Raw genomic sequence first — 22,049 nt, 5'->3', positions numbered from 1 at the left:
GCCATCCAGGCATCCCTCTATCTTCTTACCTATAGTTATTCTGAGAATGATATTCCAATAATCTAGTCCCACTAGGGTACATAAGTATTTTGTTCCATCTTTGCTAAACCAAAGACGAAGCTAACATTAGGTGTCAATTTATCAATAAGCTGAGAAATAGTGTTGCCATCCCTTCCTTCTGGTGCTGTTATTTAATCATAGTCAACTACATATACATGCAGCTAAAGTCAGCTAACCAGGTTAATTCATCAGTGACTGGGAAATTAATTATAAAATGATTTTGTACACAGTTACTGAATTCAATTCATTTTTATGGATGAAATTCAGAGCAAAGAAGTGAGATATGTTGGTTATGTTGCTGTTATCCATCTGGCTGGGCTGAGCTCAAAGATCCTTTTACCCCCAATCTCTCTCTCTCTCTCTCTCTCTCTCTCTCTCTCTCTCTCGGTGTTCTCTTTCTCTTAATTACATTTCTAGGTCTAGCTTTGGGATTGGATTGCTTCAGACCTTCTATCCATCTTCAGAAACAGTCTGGCAGATGAAAAGATGCTAATAGGGCAGCCTGGGTTGTTCAGAGGTTTAGCGCCGCCCTCAGCCTAGAGCGTGATCCTGGAGACCCAGGATCGAGTTCTGTGGCTGGCTTCCTGCATGGAGCCTGCTTGTGTCTCTGCCTCTTTCTGTCTCTCTCTCTGTCTCTCACGAATAAATAAATAACATATATTTTTTTAAAAGAATAAGGTGGTAATAATGGACAGATAGAAGACTTTTCTCCCTTTTCCATCACTAACAAAAAGCCCCTCAACACAAAATGAAAATTGGTAAACACACACACACACACACACAACTAAAACAAAAATCAATGTCAGAAACTGTTGTAAACTTCTCTATGTATAGTAACTCATTAAATCCTTATCATTATTTTTTGATGTAGGTACATTATTATTGCAGCTAAGATCCTGAGCCACAAGGAGGTTACTTAACTTGCCCAAGTTAAGTACAGGGCAGAGTGGGAGTGGGGGGCGGGGGTGGATAGGGATGCATGCAACTCTTTACTTCTGTTTAAAACTGTGGTGCTTTTTCTCAAACTTCTTATCTTGAAAATTTTTGAAGGTTCAGAGATTTGGAATAGTAAATGAACACCCATACACTTCCTCTCTCTAGATCCAACAATTGTCAACACTTGCCACATTTACTTTGTGCGTGTGATCATTTGAAATTAGTAGGCATCATGGCACTTCAGCAATCCTTCACATATGTAAAAGAAATCAGATCTGTCCTATACAAGACTTCTGAAACCTTAATTTTAACTCAGATATTCAGATAATGCAGTACCTCATATTTATGAGAAGCCACAAAGAAAGAGACAGGATGGTTGAAATTGTGCAGAAGAGTAAAGTTAGTTCAAATATCTAATAGCTAGTTATGAGCTCAGCGCTTTGCCTGTATTTAGTGCCTTAATTTTCAAGATAATTCTATGCTGTAGGTAATCTTACTATCTTCATTACAGATAACCGCAGAGGTAACTTGCCCAAGGCCACCTAACTAATATGTAGCAAAACCCCATATTAAACTAGGCAGTTAAATATATTTTAAAAATTTAAAACAAAGGATGCTCAAGTGTTATGATGCCTATCACCGTAGAGATCACACACACATAAATAGAGATAAGATAAATGTGGCAAATGTTGAAAACTGTTGACTCTAGAGAGTAAGCATATGGATGTTCATTGTACTATTCAAATTCTCTGCAAACGAAAAATTTCAAAATCAGTTCTGGAGTTTGGTCTTTTCAACTTTGTGCCTTGGTAAATGTTTTGTGGAAAAAAGTATTTAAGGATTTTTGCTAACAAACTTTATTGGGGAGGTCATATTTAGTAGGAAATATTTAGTTGGGTGTCCATTTCAAAGCTATTGTCAGTTTTGTTTCATTTATTTTTTTATTTTATTTTATTTTATTATTTTTTTTTGTAACACCTGTAACCCAAATCTGGACGGAACTAAAGGTGCCAGGGGACTACCGGGGCTGGAGGCCGAGGAGAAAGGCCGGAGGAGATCGCAGGATGTTGCCTGGCGCCGGCGGCCCAGTGGATTCTGGGAATTGTAGTCTCCCAGTCATCCAGAGCATTCCTGATTAGGGCCTCGGGAGAACCTGCCTAGGCTCCCAGAAGTCTCCGGTGCTGCTCGCTGGGAACGCACTTCCTGGGACGCAGCGAGGGAGACGCTCTAAGAAGCTCCTCAGTGTGGGCGAGTGAAATGTCTTGGATGTGAGAAACAGGTAGGTGTGGTCAAGAATCCGATTTCTGGGTCTTCTGCGTAAGTAGTTGACGGTTTTGTGTAAAACAGCTAAATCGGAGGGAATCAGGGACACGGAAAACTGTTGACCACATCTGCGGACGTGAAAAGGGCGTGAGGTATTTGAAAAGGCTTTAAAAATTTTTGCACACGGGAGTATGGAAATGTCGGGGTGTCTTGCCGGAGCGGCCGAGGAGGGCTTGGGCTTGGCCAGCGGGGCGTGCGGTGTGGAGCTGCAAGTTGCTATTTTTGAATCACCAGCTGCTTGTGTAATGATGACCTGCTCGCGGTTCAAACCCACTCAGTGCTGTAGGGATGGGCTTGCTCTGAGAGCGTTGTCATTGTTGCGGTCTCTTTCCATTGGCTCTAACTAGGAGAGCTCCCCCTTCCCCCAACCCCCCACCCCCGACCCTTTTTTTTTCTTTCTTTCTGCTAGCTCTGGTGCTCCTAAGGACAGGGCTTGAAGGGATGGAGAGGAGAGGAGAGGAGGGGGAGTGCGGGTTTCTCTGAAGCCCAAGTTGTGTGCAGTAGGCCTCGGAAGGGGCCGGATGCTACGCTGGAGGAAGGCCAGACTTGCTCGGTGAGCCTACTTAAAATGAAAGCTCAGGGATGCTAGTCTGTGTTTTTAATTGTAAAACAATTTCCCCTTAATTTGGAGTGAGTGATTATGCTTGACACCAACTCAAGAAACCTACATTTAGGAAAGAAAAATTATAATTTGAAATCTCTTCTGTTGAGGACCACATTCTACGTAATAATTATAGGGCTAGTAATAAATGCCTTAATCCAGGAAGTTCTCTGGCGTCTACAGGTTTGCATCCTCATCCTACCTATTGTGATAAGTAGAATTTGAAAAGGAAGTTGTTGGTGCTTAAAATAGATTTATAAAAACATTTAAGTGGCGGGTTGAGACCGCTGGTGGAACTAAACTCAAAAAAGCATTCTAGTTGCAAATTTTAGGATGCACAGTGCAGATCAACTTAGCCTAGTTTTGTTATCAGTGTGCTTTTAAAAGATACAAAAGAAACAATGAAGCAGTTTCCTTGGGCCTCCTTATTCTTAGTTGTGAATAGGAACTAAAAAATCCATTACATACATATGTGTGTGCGTGTGTACACGTGTATGATTTAAAGAAGTCTTATATTAATTTAGGACATTTTTCCTATTTCTTTAGGCCCAGATCATCTCTACTGTCTATTCAGATGTGCATCTATTTCTTCTAAGTTGATTAAAGTTGTTTTAGAACTGTGAAGTACCTCAAAGAGTAAGTACATCCTTTGATTTTACTCTTTTTCCTTTTTCCACCATATGTCCGATGACATGTTTTTCTCTTGTTCAACAAAATAAAGTTACAAGATAGACCTCTCTTGAAAGCAATGATTGATGACCTATAGTTTCTAAGAAAACTCAAATTACAAGTAGAAGACTGCTAGTCTTACCATCAGGAAGTGATGTAGCTATTGTTATACGTGTCTTCTCATAGCTATTCCTGGGATTGTCCCTGAAAAAATTACATAGTGATGGGTCTGTGAATTCCTAAAGCTCTTAGCCATTATTCCTGCCTCGGACTTCTTTGAATGCTATTCAAAACCACAGAACAGATACCTTTTTGAAAATATTTTTATTTGAAAATGATATATTTGATAATCTTTAACTCTGTACCAAATTTTATCCATCTGCTTCTGAAAGTCACCATGGAACATAGTCAGATGACAAATGTGAAGTGGTTGTTTTGAAACAGAGTCCTTATTTGATTTGGTCAGTAATTACTCCAAAGAGAATCCTCTGTTATTATTGTTATATGGCTATAGTCATCTGTGATTGATTGCTGAGATCAAAAAAAAAAAAAAAAAAAGCATGTTTCTAGCTAAAGAAAATAAATAAGCCTACTAATAATCATTATAAACTTAAATTTCTTACCATACTGTTTTACAAAAGGCTTTTTACTATTTATGATCTTATAGCTACCTTGGGGGACATTCTATAGATAAGATATTTGAAGTTCAGAGGACCTTTCCCAGTCTGAAAATGGTAGGATGTGACTGGCATTTGGTCTTTGGTTACCTGGACTATAATACCACTTGCCTCTCTCAGATAGAAACAACAAGCCCAGATATCTATGGATATTAATCCAGCTTTAGGCTGTTCTAGTTAGTGTTCAAGAGTGGTACTTAGATTTGTTAGTGTGTTTTCAACCTTCCATATTTTCTACAGTCCCCAGTAAGGGATTTTCATATGGCATAAAGAGGTTTATCTTTTTTCTGCATTGCTATATTAAAATATAAATACAAATATATAATAAATTGTTTTGCTTTAAAAAGTAGTTTTGTGTTGATAAACAGACATTAATTTGATATATTAACCACTGTTAATAAAGAGGAGGTATATCCAGTAGTAACAAACCTATTAAGTTGAAAACATGAGAATCAACACAGTTGTAAATGAGTGACTCCTTGACCACTGTGAAAATTAACCAGTGTTGCCAAACTTAGATATGTGTTTCTAGAAGAAGAGTCTTTATGTAAATACTTGGGAATGGCCTCATTTTTTTAGGAGAAGAAAATGAACTTTGTTTTAAAAAATGGGAGAGACTGGCCAATGGAGAGTGGAAAGTGGAGAGGGCATGGTCTAGAAGCACATTGGAAGTTTCGAAATGCAGAATATGAATGAATGAATGAATGAATGAATGACACTGATAACAGAGCGGATTTGTAACTTTCTCCCTGGATCCTGACCATCCCATATGGACCTTGTATTTGTTTGTTTGTTTGTTCACTTATTTAACAAATAATCAAGTGCCTTCTGTGTACCAATATGGGACACAGTGAATAAAAGGGAAGGCTCTCTGTCCTGGAATTCAGTGTAATGAGAAAGATAAATACTGAACAAGGAATTATGAGCATAATCACTGCTACAAAAGAGAAGGTACAAAGGTGATTTCAGAGCATATAACTGGGGCTGGGGGGCTGGTTAAAGATAGGGGAAGAGAAGACAGATTTAGAGCCAGATTCCCTGGCTCTAATTTCCAGATTCATCATTAGAAAGAAGAATACCTGTTAGATAAGCAAAAATTAGACTGGAATTAAGAAAGTTCTAGAAGGAAGAAATAGCATGAAGTAAAGCCCTTAGCCAAATTTAAAAGTGCAAAATTTGAAGAGCTAAAAGCAATACGGCTACATAGTCTGTAACATGTGAGATGGGAAAGTGACAGATAAGGAGATTGAGAATTTGACAGGAACCCGTGGTGGGATTTGAAACTTTGGAAACCATGGGAAAATTTTGAAACTTTATTCTGAGGGAAATAGGAAGCCATGGAATTTAAGGAATGTAGTGAGGGCCACCTGACTGGCTCAGCTGGTGGATCATGCAACTTTTGATCTCAGGATTATGAGTTTGAGCCCACATTGGGTGTAGAAATTACTTAAAATCCTAAAAAAAAAAAAAGAAATATAGTGAAATAATCAGATTTACATTTGAAACAGTTATTTTGGATTAAAGATTAATTGGCATAGGACAAGAGTAGAGGTTTTTTTACCCTCTTAATATGAACAAATCCTAACCTGAGAGTCATTGTTTTCACTTTTAAATCACTAAACATATTCCATCTCCCAGCTATCACTATAAAAGGATACTTCATACTTTTAGTGAGATATATGACTTATCAAATCTTATATATGTGGAGTTAAGAACAGATCATAAAAAGGAAAGTGGCCAAATAAAGTTATAAAGAGCAAAGATATTAATTCCAGCACTGAGGTTGAAATTATCTAAAGATTTGAGGTAATAGTATTTCCCTTCTGAAAAAATGCCATGGTATCCTTGCTGTGTAAATTAGAACTTTTAGTCATTCTCTGGGATCTGAGCTAAGAATGTAAAAGCAAGTTCAGGGGACTGATATATCTTTGTTGATTTGATGCAGGATAAATTCGAATACACTTGATCCTGAAGTAAATTTTGACCTGCTCATTAGTGTTGTTTGATAGTCCATAATCTAAGAACTACAGGAATTTATTTATCATAATAAAGTCATTCATTCTGATCTTACTTCTCTTGCATTCTAGGAATTAGTGGTATTCAGGTGGCATGATTGGAGAAATCTCAATTATATTGATACTCCCAAGTTTTTGACCCCTATCTTTGAAAGCAAGAGGGAGTTTATGATTGGGTTAAGACTCTTGAGTACATAGCCTGAAGAAGTTCTGAAGCTTTAAGAGAAACAAAGGGAACTTTTTCTTAGGTCTTCACAACATTAATCAAATCCTCATTCTCTTTCATTGCTCAATCTTCCTGTAACCCTGGATGATACATTTTTTATGAACAGGTACCTTAGTGGCTCACTTTGCTTAATATCTAACAGTTATCATTTGACATGTAATAATCATACAACTGATTTACTCTCATCATTTTGCTTTCTCATAGAACAGCATATTCTTTCCCTCAGTCTGACTGTTGACACATTGCAGCAAGGTCCAGATCTTCGTGGTTTCAGTGTCCCTCCAGGGCCTAATAGTATTTTTATGTGCTAGATACTCAGTAAATGCTTGAGTTGAATGAATTGGTTCATTGAATGAATTATTACTTGGTAATAGCTACTTCCTTGTCCAGTTCTACATTATCAGTAGCCTACCTTTGTGAGTTACTTTGGTCTTGGAACAGTGCCCAGTACTTATTTATTCAAATATTCCTAGAATAAGTTAAGTGCCAACCACTGTGCAAGTTGCTAACCGCGTATGGGGGAGACAGACAGGTACGTGAGCAAAAACCTGAATGAAGCTGAATTTTGGAGCTTGGCATCGTTAGTAGCCTTTTCCAGTATAAATATCTCAGACCTGCACCACAGTTTCCATTGCTGGAATAAGGTTGTTGGTTACTAAAATTAAGCAAGACAGTTTTTCTCCCCGATTTGCATGAAAAATATAAATTAGGACTGTAATTCTTTTGTTTTGTTTTCATCTCTAAACAATATATTTATAAATAATTGCCACTTTTGGGAATATTGACAGAAGACAACATGATAAGTAGTAAATTAATATTAATGGAGAAACTTAGAACTAATTATGCTTAACTTAAGGACTTTGAAAAATGGTTCACTTGGGCTTAACTGATTTATATATGTATGCATACCTATATATTTTATGGTAGTAAAGATATCCCTAGTCTATATGATCAGATTAAATATTGCAAATATGTTGTTTTCTAAAGAAAAAACAATGTACCTTCCCATTCAGACACATTTGATCAAGTTCCTTTTTTTTTTTTTTTTTTTTTTTTCATTTTTTTCATTTGATCAAGTTCTAACCCAGTTTAATATTTTGATCTTTCTGGACCCTAAACTCCTGGAAATGCTATTCCATCATTGCAAGAGGTGGTATTAGACTGTAAAGGATCATGGGTACTCTGAACACATACTGTATTCAGAAACAATAATTCTCAACCTGTCCCTCCTTCATCATGATGTAACTAAAAGAAGTAAAAGTGCTACTTTATTAGTCTACTTTGTTACTTCATTGGGGATGTGATAGAAGGCAGAGAAAATACACTTGAATGGTGTTTGAAGAATGAGTTTCACATTCTTAAAGCTGAATAAGGTATTGGTCTTTATACTTTGTCATATACAGAAAAAGAACAGAGCCTTTTAATTTGGAATGAGAGAGAGCCCTGGCCACTTTTTTTTTCTTTTTCTTACTGTAGCGTTAAAGGAGTAGGTTGTCATTACTTTAGGAATTTTTGCATTCATCTATGAGCCGTCATGGTATAATAACCAGTAACCACTAGTGTAATAACCTGAAAAGCTTGCAAGTCATCCTGAATCAGTTAGAAAATAGTTAAGCAGAATAATATCAGGGATCTTTGTTCTCTTCTTTTCATTTGACTAACTCAATGGAGAAGAGGTCATTTACATTTTGTAATTATCCAGTGCACCTAGTATGTAGGAATGAGATGTTGCTTTTTCTTTTTCTTTTTTTAAGATTTTATTTATTTATTCATGATAGTCACACAGAGAGAGAGAGAGAGAGAGGGGCAGAGACATAGGCAGAGGGAGAAGCAGGCTCCATGCAGGGAGCCTGACGTGGGATTTGATCCCGGGTCTCCAGGATTGCGCCCTGGGCCAAAGGCAGGTGCTAAACCGCTGCGCCACCCAGGGATCCCATGCTTTTTCTTATTTAACATTTATTCAGCAGATGTTCTTTAAACTGCTCCAGTGTGCCAGGCACTGAGCTGGTCACTGAGTCCTAAGAAATAGTTAATACTTGAATTGCTCTTATAACATGCTAGACATGTTTTAAGCTCTGGACATTATATTAACTCACTAAATACTTTGTGAAGTAGGTACTGTTATTTTTTCCATTTTAAAGATCAGGAAGATGAATCACAGAGGTTTTATAAGCTGACCCGCGGTCACTTGGCCAGTAAGTGAGGAAGTGGGGATTAGAACCCTAGCAGTCTGGCTCAGAGTCCTCCCTCAGCCAATCTGCTGTCCTGTAATGCTTCTTTCCCCATGTCTTCATCTCTTATGAGCTGCCTTCACCTCAGCTGCATGCGGGTTTCATTTTACATCTGCATGAGCATTGAAGGCTGAATTTGTGTTGTTTATAGTTGATGGATGATGAGTGCTCTGACCATATGTATTTGAATGGCTGACATAATATACCATATGTGTGTTGAATGAGTGATTATTGACAATTGAGAGACTTTCATATGTGGTGTTAAGAGGATTTGAAGTGATTTTGATTGAGTTCCTGGCTCTGATTTGCTGGGAAGTAAAATACTCATGCCTTTAGTTCTTCAGTTGCTGCATGACCCAGCTACTGGTAACCAAGCATGGGTCAGTGCACCTGTGCTCTGAGGTCACATGCACATGTGTTTATGTATGTTCAGATTTACATAGGAAACAGGGACAGGCTTTCCGTCTTTGCATTGACATCATTAGTTGTGCTGCCAATCAGCACCACCTTTCCTACTCTGCTCTTCTATTGTCCCCTCATGATTTGTCCTCTTGTGTGTCACCCCCCAGTCTGACTGACAGTACTGCACAAGCCTGCCTGCCATGGGCTGTCGGGATGTCCATGCAGCCACAGTCCTCTCCTTCCTGTGTGGAATCGCCTCGGTAGCAGGCCTCTTTGCAGGAACTCTGCTTCCCAACTGGAGGAAATTACGACTGATCACATTCAACAGAAACGAGAAGAATCTGACTGTTTACACTGGCCTGTGGGTGAAGTGTGCCCGATATGATGGGAGCAGTGACTGCCTGATGTATGATACTACTTGGTACTCATCAGTTGACCAACTGGACTTGCGGGTCCTCCAGTTTGCCCTGCCTCTCAGCATCCTGATTGCAATGGGTGCCCTGCTGCTCTGCCTCATTGGAATGTGCAACACGGCCTTCAGGTCCTCAGTGCCCAACATCAAACTGGCCAAGTGTCTGGTCAATAGTGCAGGCTGCCATCTGGTGGCCGGGCTGCTGTTTTTCCTGGCAGGTACTGTGAGCCTCTCCCCATCCATCTGGGTCATCTTTTATAACGTTCATCTGAACAAGAAGTTTGAGCCAGTCTTTACATTTGACTACGCAGTGTATGTCACTATGGCTAGTGCTGGGGGCCTGTATATGACTTCCCTTCTACTGTTTATTTGGTACTGTGCATGCAAATCTTTGCCTTCTCCTTTCTGGCAGCCACTGTACTCCCATCCGCCCAGTATGCATACTTACTCACAGCCCTATTCAGCACGTTCCCGCCTTTCTGCCATTGAAATTGACATTCCAGTTGTTTCACACACCACTTAATGGGGAAATAGTTCTCAGAGAAAACTTGTAGCCTCACATCTCCCGTATACAAGAACCCATATACATTTTCCTTTGTTTCTGACCAGTCAATGAAGCCAAATTCATATGTCCAGGTAGAATGAAGTGCTGCTAGTTTTATGAAAAGTACATTATTTTAATGTGAATCATTCCTTTTATCTTGCTTCTTATGCTAGAAGGATTTTTAACCTCTATATTGATACTTAATCAGTTATTCAAGTGGAAAGGGCCTGTGTCTCAGTTGAGGTGATTTAGAGCAACATGGTAAAGTAAAAAATGATGACTAAGAGAGGCTATTGTACATGATATTTATGAGTATTTCAGAATGTGTATTGTCCTTTTTCTATAATACCTTAAACTGGGGAAAAAAAAGGGCAATTTCAAATATAAGAAATTTCTTTCAGGTAAGGATAATATTTTAACAGTAGTCAGTCTACCAGCTTAAGGCTGTAACTTTTCTTACTTCTCTCTCGGGGCTAATTATATTGAATAGAGTTTCATATTTTGAAGATACTTTCCTTTGTGCATTCCTTATCTTCTACCTCATGGCAGTGTTTAAAAATAAAATGCATTTTAAGTGATGTAAGAGAGAATAAGCCTAACATTTTAAATATCTACTAGTATGGATAACATTTAACATAATTTTAAAAGTTAATGATTCTATAAATTGTATTATTAGAGTTAAAATGGGCCATGTGATGGATCGGTGCTTCCCTTCTGAGGCAAAAATCCCTTTTTTTTTTTTTTTTTTCAGATAGCATCCACCAAGGTAGTACTCATGGCCCTCTATAATCTCTTAATGACAAAGAGAAAGAAAGAAAGAGGCCCAAGCGGTTTGTTTTTAGACAGTGGTAGGGGACAAGCATCTATTCTTCATTGACAACATCAGAGATTCATTTGGGTGACTGCCTTTTGAATGATGAGTGAAGTAAGTTATGCTTCACCATGACCACATTCACTCTTGATTCAGTTCCTGCCCTCATCACTGATTATTTCCTTGAGCATATAACTTTGCTCAACACTTTAGTGGGTGCTGTAGAGGATATATGAAAAGTATGAGATCTAGTCCCATCCATTAAGATATTTTAATAAAGGGCAGCCCGGGTGGCTCAGCGGTTTAGTGCCGCCTTCAGCCCAGGGCGTGATCCTGGAGACCCAGGATCTTGTCCCACGTCGGGCTCCCTGCATGGAGCCTGCTTCTCCCTCTGCCTATGTTTCTGCCTCTCTCTCTCTCTCTCTGTGTGTCTCTCATGAGTAAATAAATAAAATATTTTTTAAAAAAAGATATTTTAATAAAGAAGATCAAACTGTTATCTCACAAATAGGGAACAGTCTGACTTAATTGGCAGCTGGTCTTAATTTCTCAATCATTGATCCAGGAATATATTTCAACCAGAGATGTGGCTTTTTGGCAGACAGGCTTATTGTACGATACCAGCAATATTCTGGAACTTAGAAATTCAATTCATTGGATCCTTTAGAGCACCTACCCTAGCCTAGACACTATAATAACACTGTATCAGATTCATGAAAATGGGCAAAAATGGTAAAGAAATTAAATTATTCCCTTTTCACCTCTGAAAGTATGATGATGTATTGAAGAGGGAGGAATAATTAAAATCTCTCTTGTAACGGGGTAATATTTAGATGCAACCACGTTAACACTGAGATGAATGCTTAGAAATTCAGGGATATTGGGTGTTTACCTTATGAATTTGAGCTGCTGACTTAATTGGTATAATTTGCTATATATTAGTACTGTGTTCATAAGGATTTTGTTTTATTAACCATTACAAATTTCACAAACAGCTAGTTGCATGGTAAACAGATTATTATGCCTCTTTGCAAATCTGGATATGATTCTGATACTTTTGTGGTTGTAAGTGGTACTATTTTTTTTCCCTAATTACAGCACTGGTTTATGTATATAGCAAATAAATCCAGTTGTATAATTTTTAAATGCCATCAGTATAAAGCATGCAAAAATACGTTTTTTTTAGTTACAGCTTCTGATTACCTTCATTTCCATTCCTTTTTTGCTCTTCTCAGATATAGCTAAATCCTGATCACTCCAAGACAATGGCAGGTAGAATTTTGAGACTAATATTAATTTCCTCCTTTGCTAATTAATATCAGTCTCACTAAATTTGTCCAGAAATGTCAAGAATTCTACCATCTTCCTGTTCTTAGTATCAACAATATTAAAGAAAAGTAGACTTAGCCATTAATACACTAGACAGGTTTTAGTCCATGGGATTATAAATATAAATGTGAAGGTTTTCCTGTAAGCATCTTTTGCAGTCTTTTCATAATACGTAGCCTCAAACTAGTATTTACTATGGATATAGTAGGCAAAAGAAACCGCTGTTTCCCTTATTGTCTTTAATATTTCAGATTTGCTCTCAATAGCTGTTCTTCAAAGCCATCAAAGGAAAGCAAGTATTTACAGTTCTTTTTAGTAATTTTTGAGCACTCATCAGGCTATCATTGTGATGGGGGATTTTTTTGTTGTTGTTGCTGCAAGTTATTAATGTTAAGGGCCTTTTACAGAAGCCAGCTTGGAAACAACCTTAAATGTGGTATGATGCACCAGATTTGGTTTATCCAGCAATGGGAGGAAAAAAAAAACTCTGAGTTTACTTTACTTGTAATTATACACTATACTAGATGATGTTTGTTGTAAACTGCAATGTAAAACCTCAGTAAAACTGCACTGTACTTCTTGATGTTTATTAAAAGATGTATTTTTACAAGTTTTTGTTTCTATGCTTTTCCTCAATACTTTAAAGTAAAATAGTTTGAGGGGCGCCTTGGTGGCTTAGTCAGTTAAGCATCTGACTCTTGATTTCGGCTCAGGTCATGATCTCAGGGTCGTAAGATTGAGCCCCTTGTCAGGCTCTGCACTGAGTGTGGAGCTTGCTTAAGATTCTCTCCCCCGTCCCATACCCCCACATGCACATACTCCTCTCTCAAATAAATCAATAAATATTTTGAGAAATGTTTCTCAAATATATGTAAATTGAAAAAGATACAGCCCCATTTAAAGCCCTATAGAATAGCAATTGGAAAGGAATTTGAAAACATGGATTTGTTATTCCAGAAGCATCAAGACCCCTTATCCATTTTTAAGAGTAGTCTAGGAATTCACTGGACTGTTTCAGTATTCCACAAAAAAACAATGAAGTTAGTATGCCGGATTTCCTCATCAATGGAGTTTTTTAATGGACTGTGTTCTTAAAAATTGAGAGCTCTCAAATGATTAAATAGGAGGACCTTTTCTTACTCTTCAGAACATGAGGTTTCCAGAAGAAGTGGTCCTAATGGGTAAGTCACCTTAAGATTTCTGAAGCTTGGGATGAACTTTTAATTTTTTGGATTGCAGCTTTCTGGGATAGTTCTCACATGCACTCCTCACTGAACCCCTGCTCTATGGTAGTATCTTAGATGGAAGAGCCATATGTTGCCCTAGAAATCTGAAGCTGCTTCAGGTTGGGCATCCCCAGCTGAATATGCTAACACCACAATTCTGAGTCACCCCTTAGTTGGACAGGTTCTTTGAGGGTAACTAAATACTAGCGAATCCCTTCATGCTAACCAAATTCACAAGAGACTGGCTTACCAACCAGAAATGATAACTACAGACTACTTAAAACCACTATCCAAGACCTGTTTTTAAAAATACACCCTAAAACAGATCTTCAAGAAAAAAATTATTCCAGTCCTGGGATAGGGAAAGTACAAGACAAGCCCAGCACATCTTGTTCTTTCAGAAAGTAAGGAAACACTCAAAGAATGATGGGGACATGTCAAATTACATAGGAGTCAGCTTGAGGTTCCTACTGACCAAATCGGACAATCTGAGCATCAAAATAAAAAGTAATGGATTATAAGCTGTTAAATAAGGCAAAACTCTGTGTGTCTATACCAATATAAATGGAAAGAAAGAAAAGCTGTTTGTTATAGTAAAATACTAAGAAATAAAATAGGAAAAAAGACAGGAAAACATCAATAGAACTTTCATCAAACTTTAATGAAAGTTTGGTGAAAAACAGGATAAATGTCTTGTAAATACTTACTCTCAAAATTCTCCATAAGGGACTTACTAATTTCAAAGGGAAGAATAGTAACTTCATAGTGCGTAGGCTTGCCAGACACAGCCTTAACCAAGTGATGAAATTTATCACTGATAATAAGACCAACACTATGCATCTCCTGATATGATGCAGTAAGGCCACATCATTGCTTTGGCATTTCCATGAAAAATAAGTAGCTTGGGTAGCTCAGTCAGTTAAGCATCTGACTTTGGTTCAGGTCATGATCTCAGGGTCCTGGAATTAAGCCTCACATTGGGCTACCCTGCTCAGCAGAGAGTCTGCTTGTCCCTCTCCCTCTGGCCCCCTATCCTGCTCATGTGCTCACATGCTCGCACTCTGTGTCAAATAAACAAAATCTTAAAAAAAAAAAAAAAAAAAAAAAAAACCATATCTTCAGACTAATCTTGCTGAAAGATGGGCAGCTTCTCAGTTCCACTTTTCCTTTTTGCTTTCTTCTCTTTCTCCTGATCTTCAATTTTATAAAAAAGGCATAAAAACTTACAATCTAAGTTGTCTCCAAAAAATTGCATACAAGTAACTCTTTTAGGAGGGATTTTGAAAAGCTTATGTCCGGTCTTCTGAAAAACTAAAAAGGGAATATCCCTTGCAGAAGAGATGTAAATCAAAGTCACAGAGCCACAGGACTTGGGTCTTAACGAGCTGTCCCATTTCCATTTATTAGGAAAATATCTTCTGTCCTAAAACATACTGACCTGTAAGCCTAAGGGCTCTCTCCCCTTGCCCCGCCCCCCAACTAGAGGAACTTTTCTAGAAGGTCATTTCCCTTGTATCTGCTGGATGTCTCCCCACCCTCTAGTTCAGGAAGGTTCTAAATCTGAAGGGCTGTGGAATTTGGGTAGGAAGAGTTCAACTGTAGCCTAGCTAGTATTCATATACAAATCTGCTACTAATGGGGAATTTGGGCTTGTTTGTTGTATTTTGTTTGGGAATATGCCAACTTTCAGACTGTTCTATAAAACAAATTCTTAAGCAAACTTTGAGGAAGAACATGATATGGTGGATGAGAAAAAGAAAAATTTCCTTATTTTCTATGAAAACCCAATGTGAAAAAAAAAAAAAAAGAAAACCCAATGTGCCTGGGTACTGTTAGTAGAAATCTAGTAATTGGAATTTTGAGTGGTCCTTATACATTAAAATTCTCTGTAGAAAGAATATATATTCATGTTTCCAAAGTTTTGTTTTACAGAAAAAAGTAACTTCTGCTGCTCATTAAGAGAAAAGGTATTATTGATACTTTAACTGTGTTAAACCTAGTGGCTTCACATCAGGATTCACTCTTTAACAGTTTGAAAAGATACTTATGGTAAATCAAGATAATTCACTTAAATTTAAAAAAAAAATAAAAAAAATGTTTTTGCCTCTATCCCCATGTTCCTTTTCTTGCTCTAACTCTCAGAACCTAATCTTGTGATCTAGAAGGTCCTGGTAGAAATTTTAGCAACAGAAGACTGCTATAATTAGTGGGGACCCCTAGGTCTTGGCAGCCCTAAGCAAGTGCCTAGCAAGCCCACCTTTCCCCTTGCTGGCCATGTGGACAAAGGCTTTGGTTTAACTGGCCCCTCATGTTCTAGAGCTGCTAATCTGCTCCTGGCTATTTCTGCTTTAAGAACTCGAAGGTCACATTGAAGGCTGGAGCCAGGTGATACCAGCCAATTGTGCACATCTCTTCCCAGCTCTGTATCCCCTGACATCGTGTTGATGGCTTCAAATTGGCCATGTTGGAAGTATGTATGCCACAGAAATTAGCAAATACTACAAGTTAGGGGTTTTCTTTTTTTCTTTCTTTCTGAGAGCTATAAAACTTCACCTGTGATAAAAGGAATCTCTGAAGTAGACTCTCAATAGGTCTTTCTCCAGTATTGCCCTGTCTTCCTTTGCACCACTAATCCATCCTGTACACAGGTAACAGAATGAACCTTATAAAATGCATATATGGCCTAGCCCCTCCTATACTTAAAATAATTCAGCAGGTACCCTTCAGAACAGAATCTAAGCCCTTGCCTTAAGTCCGAATGGAAGGTCTTATACAGTAATACAAGGTAAATTGAAGAACATAGAGTCAGCCAAAGTGAACTCTCTGGCATAGCACAGTACACAAGAGTTATTTAGAAGGGGATTTTATGGGACTCCTGGGTGGCTCAGCAGTTTAGCACCTGCCTTTGGCTCAGGACATGATCCTGGAGTCCTGGGATTGAGTCCCACTTCGGGCTCCCTGCATGGAGCCTGCTTCTCCCTCTGCCTATGTCTCTACCTCTCTCTCTCTCTCTCTCTCTCTCATGAATAAATAAAATCTTTAAAGAAAAAAATAGAAGGGGATTTTATTCTCACACCCATAGCTGATCAGACTTTTAGCAATTATTGACACTATCTCCCAAGTCTAATGTGTAACAAAAAATGCAAATTCAATAATAAATGATAAGAAATAGCCCCTTTCAGTGGCTAGATTGGTCACATGCTTATTCAAGGAATTTATATTTTGTATATGATAGAAAGGGTAGCATGATGATATCTAGCCTTTAAGATGGAGCCTAATGATCCTTGTCCCCCAGTATTCATAACTTTTTGTGGTCCCGTGCCACTGAGCAGGGCTGACCTGTGTTTCCAGTAACATTTTGCAGAAATGATAATACGGGATTTCTGAGGTTAGAGTCATAAAAGACATTGTAGCTTCTGGCTGTCACTCTTGGGTCACTTTCTCTGGGGGAGGACAGCTGCCATGTTGTAAAGATATGGACAACCCTGTGATTAATATAGGAGGAATTGAGGGGTCCTACCAATAGCCATTACCAACTGGCCAGCCATGTATAAAAGAGCCATGTTAAAAGCAGATTTCCTCAACTCCAGTCAAGCCTTCAGATGACTACATTCCTGACCAACATCTTGATTGCAACCTGTTTGAGAGACCTCAAGTCAGAATCACCCAGCTAAGCTGCCCCCAACTTTCTGGCTCACACAAACTGAAATAATTCTTATTGTTGTTTTAAGGTGCTAAGTTTTGGGCTTTTTATACAGCAATAGATGACTACTACAAAAAGCATAGAGCAAATGCAGAGGACCAACCTTGAAGAGTATTTGTTTTTGTGCTATGAAAGATATTGTGAATTTTACGTATCAGAATAAAATCTGTCATGACCCCAGATTCCCTTGAAAAGTGCTGAATATTGTCCAAGTTGGTAAAATAGTCTAATCTAAAGTGTGTATATTGGAAGTGGGAGGTGAGAAAGATCCAAGCTTAGACTGAGTGAAGAGTTCTTTCTAATTTGGTTAGGTTGTAAGTGACTACATTTGTTACCAGAGAAATAAACTGAAGAATAAACATACATATAATTTGGGATAGAAGTTAGATATATTTATAGTCAAATTAATCTGAGGCACATAGTAGTTATATTGTTTTATGGTTACTAGGAATAAATAAGCCATACTTATGAAAAATATATAACTTGTTCTTATCTAACCATCTGAGTACATCCAGCCCTACAGGAAGAAAATAAAACAAATAGTTTCCCATGTAGAAGAGGAAATAGCTGATTCTAAGACTCATCAGGTAGTTGAGTTGACAAGTAATACCTCCCTCTAGTAAAAACAAATAGCACGAAAAAAAGACTATGGCAGGAGTCCTGAGAGAAAGGTTAAGAGAGGGAAAATTAATTGTAAAGACATTTCATACAGTGAATTTAAACTGGTTGCTCTCTTAACACTTGCCCTGAAAAGTGGCCAGATTCTGTGGCTTGTGACCTTAGGCAACTAGCCTAAGGTTGGAGAATAAAAGAAATTTATAGGAGAAAATGTGATATGAGTGGAGAGATGGCTCAGCAATGCAAAGCATCAAAAGCTAATTTTTCCTACTCTTTTTAGGTTACTTCTCTCCCCACTCAGCTTGTCAGGCACTAAAGTGAAGAAAGCCACAAATGCTAAAGTAGAATGGAGAAACTGGTAAGTTTTCCCCAGGTAGAACCACAGCGCCTGTATCATTTAGAGAGCTTTGACAGAGAACAGAGCAGGAATTAAGGAAGTCCTAATACCTTGTGATAGAAGAATTATCTGTAGTTCAGCTCAAGCCAAGTGAAATCCTGTATCTTTATCTATAAAAGAATGACGAACAAAAATTCAGTTTGTTCAGAGAACAAAAGTATATCAGTCTTAAGGAAGTAGAGGAATCAAACTTTTAAGATTTCTCCAAAGAGAAAAATGGCAAATGAAAAGAAAATCATCTCACTCTTATGTTGTACTTAAAAAACCCCTGCTATTGTCAGTCATATATCAAGTAACTGGCAGCCCTTCTTTCTATGTTTATGTATTTGCTTTTGTTTCTACAGATGTCTCTGAAATTTTTCTTAGAAGCAGTCACTAAGGCTGCCAAGAGAAATTAGCAATGCTTCCATGGTGGCATAGGCATGAATCATACCAACAAGGACAAATAAGAACACTTCTTTCTCCAATTCCCACTAGAGAGTGCTCTTACAAGACATTGTGCCATAAGGGCAGGACAGGCTTAATGAGTATGAGACCTGTGCAGCACATAAGGCCCTATGCTCAGAAGGGCCCTGTCCCTGATTTAATATTCTCTGGTCACTATCTTGAGATTCTTAATTTTTGAACAAGGAGCCCAGTGTTTTTATTTTGTGCTGGACCCCACAAATTATGAAGGCAGTTCTCCATGAGGTCACTGTGGGAAAGGCAATACACCAGTTTGAAGGCAGGGATATTTGGGATTCTGTCCAAATTTCCTCTTATTTGTTATGCAATGGGAAAACTACTTATCCTCTGAACCTCAGATTTCCATCTGCAACAAAGACAGTGCCATCTACCCCCTAGAGTTATTACTGTGAAGATTAGACATCATTGTGAAAAAATGCAGAGGAAGCACCTAGTACAGTATGCCTGGCTTTACTAGGATCATTATTCATGAAAGCCAAGTCTAGATATCAGATCCTAATTGATGTTAGTGCTGTCCATAAAAAGAAGTATCTTTATAAAAACTGAATTCTATTTCTGCTTTACATTTTACAGGTAGCTATGGATTTACATTGCCACTGATGCCACTTTTACTAGGATCCTCATGTCTTCTTATTACCTTACTTGGATTCTTTAGTAGAGGCTAAGAAAATTAAAAATCTTCTTATAAGTATTAGGTACTTCATGTAGAATAGTTATGTTTTTCATGATTTTCCACTACAGAAACAAGGAACTCAGTGAGTTTTCCCAATTCTCCAAGAAAACATGAAGGTGACTAGATACATGATAAAAAATATTTGGTGTCCTTTCTGATAGGCTGAGACAAGGGATTTTTCTACTATCTCCAGTGTCAAAGCAGCAGGCCCCCTCTCTGCTTGAAGGGAATATAAATTTGAAAAATTATAAGGTGACCAAAAAATTATTCATCTTTTAAACCAGCCCCCAAATAACTGTAATCAGGGAAATGTACCTACTTATTCTTTACTTTGGAGAGAAGAGTGCTAGTGGAGCACCAGTTAAACCTTAAGTACTGCCTTGAACAGCTCAGTTGTCCTTACTGTGGGGAGAGAATAGGGAGCCAAGACAGGTCTATCAGATTACTGTGAACACTGAATTAGTACTGACCCATTGCTCCTGGGAGAAATACAGACTCAGGTTCTTGGAAACCTCTGGCCATAACATTTTCCTCAGTCAGTGACTACTACATAACCTTGTTTTGTGTGTATATGTTTTAAAACACTGATCACTGTATCACTGATTCGTTAACATTGAACTCATGGCAAATAGTACTATAACTCATGTCTGAGCAAAGCTTTTTTAACACGTGTGTTTTCACTATAAAGCACATAACAGCTTTCTTGCACTTTGGAAGACTAGACAGCACTTCGGCACTATGATTGAGGGTGCTTTTAAGCAGTGAAATCATCAATAAAAATAAAAAATGTGAAAAATGTGGCACTAAATATATTGCAAAAACACTTGCTTATAATATGAGAGCTGTAACAATAAGGTAGTGCTATGTACTTTTTGACCTCAGCTAGGAACATGCAGTTTGGGCCATTTGAATTTTTTGCTGCTCTGGCTATGTCAGGAAATGACCATGAAAGCTTATGAGTATTGATTTGGGGGTTACAAATAAATTTTAGTGAGTAGGCAAATTTACAATATGGAATCTATGTGGAATCCATGTGTATATGGAAATTAAGAGGGGGCGATTTCACTACCTTAGTGGACTTGAAGAGAAAAAAAATCCAGTAAGTTGGTTAAGAGATGCACACAGATAGGAGATCCAGCCTTCTGTCTCATCTCCTTTTCCAGTAAGATGCAGCAGAGAGTACCCTGGACATGGAGTCAGGAGAACTGACATCTGTCATCAGCAGACAAACAGATCAACAGATGAATGGATAAAGAAGATGTGGTATGTGTGTGTATACACACACACTCAATGGACTACTTCAGCTATCAAAAAAATAAATCTTGCCATTTGCAATGATGTAGATGGAACTAGAGGATATTATACTAAGCAAAATAAGTCAATCAGAGAAAGACAATGATCATATGATCTCCCTCATATGTGAAATTTAAGAAAATAAAACAGGATCCTAGAAGAGAGGAAAAAAATAAAACGAAATCAGAGACGGAGACAAACCATAAGAGATGCTTAATCATAGGAAACAAACTGAGGGTTGCTTGGAGGGAAGGGGGTGGGGAGTGGGAGTAACTGGGTAATGGACTTTAAGGAGGGTACATGATGTAATGAGCAGTAGGTATTCTATAAAACAGATGAGTCACTGACTTCTACCTCTGAAACCGATAATACATTATATGTTAATTAATTGAATTTAAATAAAATTTTTATAAAAAGGAGAACTGACATCTCTACAATTCTACATCTTTGTCTTACCAGCTGAGCAACCTTGTGTAGTCATCTGAAACTCCATGTTCTTATTTCTCAGTTTCCACATCTGTGTGTTGAGACCAATAACCTCTATCTTCCTTCAAAGAGTGGTGGAGAGTCCAATGGATTTTTTTTAAGTTCTGGCTTACTGTTACCATAAACCATAGGGTGCCATATTATGTATCAGAATCTTCCTTGTAGATGGCTTGTCTTTCCAGAAAAAAACAAGAGCCAAGTCTATGCTAATGTTTGGATTTGGATAAGTATATTTCCATTCAAAATGCATTATGAATCCAGGGGGACACAATATAAGTATATTCTGGTTAAACTGTCCTTCCTAAGTAAGATAAAGTAACTGAGCCAATAGTTATAACATCTACCCCTACTTCTACGATTTTAGGGCAAATATGGGAATGAGATTACTTGTGACGTAACAGTGTTGGGATGTGGGCAGTGAAAAGCTGACTCTGCTCTGATGTGCAGGAGTTGGGGTGGGTGAAGGAGACTCTACAAATGACCCAACCCTAGCTGATGATTGCACAACTTTAGGAGTACATTTAGTACCACTGAACCATTTTCAGTACCTCTGAATCACTTTAAAATGACTAAAGTGGTAACTTTTATATTATGTGTATTTTACTATCATAAAAAATTTGAAAAACAAAAAGTGGGGAACGCCTGGGTGGCTCAGCAGATAAGCGTCTGCATTCGGCTCAGGGCGTGATCCTGGAGTCTCAGGATCGAGTCCCACATGGGGCTCCCAGCATGGAGCCTGCTTCTCCCTCTGCCTATGTCTCTGTCTCTGTCTCTCTCTCTCTCTCTCTGTGTCTCTCATGAATAAATAAATAAAATCTTTAAAAAAAAAAAGTGAAAAAACAGTGGTGGGCTGGACTTGGCTGGGCTGCAATTTTGTTGACTGCTGCCCTAGTAGATCATCATAGGTGCATTCCACTGGTCTATAAGAAAGAAGGTGCTGTATTTCCACAGT

General features: G+C 38.1%; 2 protein-coding genes and 1 long non-coding RNA gene across 3 annotated transcripts in view; 2 read left to right on the top strand and 1 right to left on the bottom strand.

The window, feature by feature from the left end:
* The first annotated feature begins 2,224 nt into the window (after positions 1 to 2,224).
* Positions 2,225 to 12,846, top strand: CLDN12 (claudin 12). Its single transcript, XM_077857035.1, has 3 exons — positions 2,225 to 2,275; positions 3,467 to 3,556; positions 9,308 to 12,846. Exon 3 carries the CDS (start codon positions 9,341 to 9,343, stop codon positions 10,073 to 10,075), a length of 735 nt encoding a protein of 244 aa, XP_077713161.1. The 5' UTR covers positions 2,225 to 2,275; positions 3,467 to 3,556; positions 9,308 to 9,340; the 3' UTR covers positions 10,076 to 12,846.
* Positions 2,226 to 22,049, top strand: part of CDK14 (cyclin dependent kinase 14) — a 721,053-nt gene continuing 701,229 nt past the window's right edge. Inside the window, exons 1-2 of the mRNA XM_077857033.1 lie at positions 2,226 to 2,275; positions 3,467 to 3,556. The gene's annotated coding sequence lies outside the window, so the exon portion shown is untranslated. The remainder of the gene's footprint in view (positions 2,276 to 3,466; positions 3,557 to 22,049) is intronic.
* LOC144288951 (uncharacterized) overlaps positions 5,567 to 22,049 on the bottom strand; it is a 43,229-nt gene continuing 26,746 nt past the window's right edge. The window contains exon 3 of the long non-coding RNA XR_013357015.1: positions 5,567 to 5,721. This is a non-coding gene — a long non-coding RNA (uncharacterized LOC144288951). The remainder of the gene's footprint in view (positions 5,722 to 22,049) is intronic.

Source organism: Canis aureus, chromosome 18 (genome assembly GCF_053574225.1).
Source record: "Canis aureus isolate CA01 chromosome 18, VMU_Caureus_v.1.0, whole genome shotgun sequence".
NCBI classification, from domain to species: domain Eukaryota; kingdom Metazoa; phylum Chordata; class Mammalia; order Carnivora; family Canidae; genus Canis; species Canis aureus.
The sequence above is the reverse complement of the archived record's forward strand: the minus strand, read 5'-3'. Positions and strand labels throughout refer to the sequence as shown.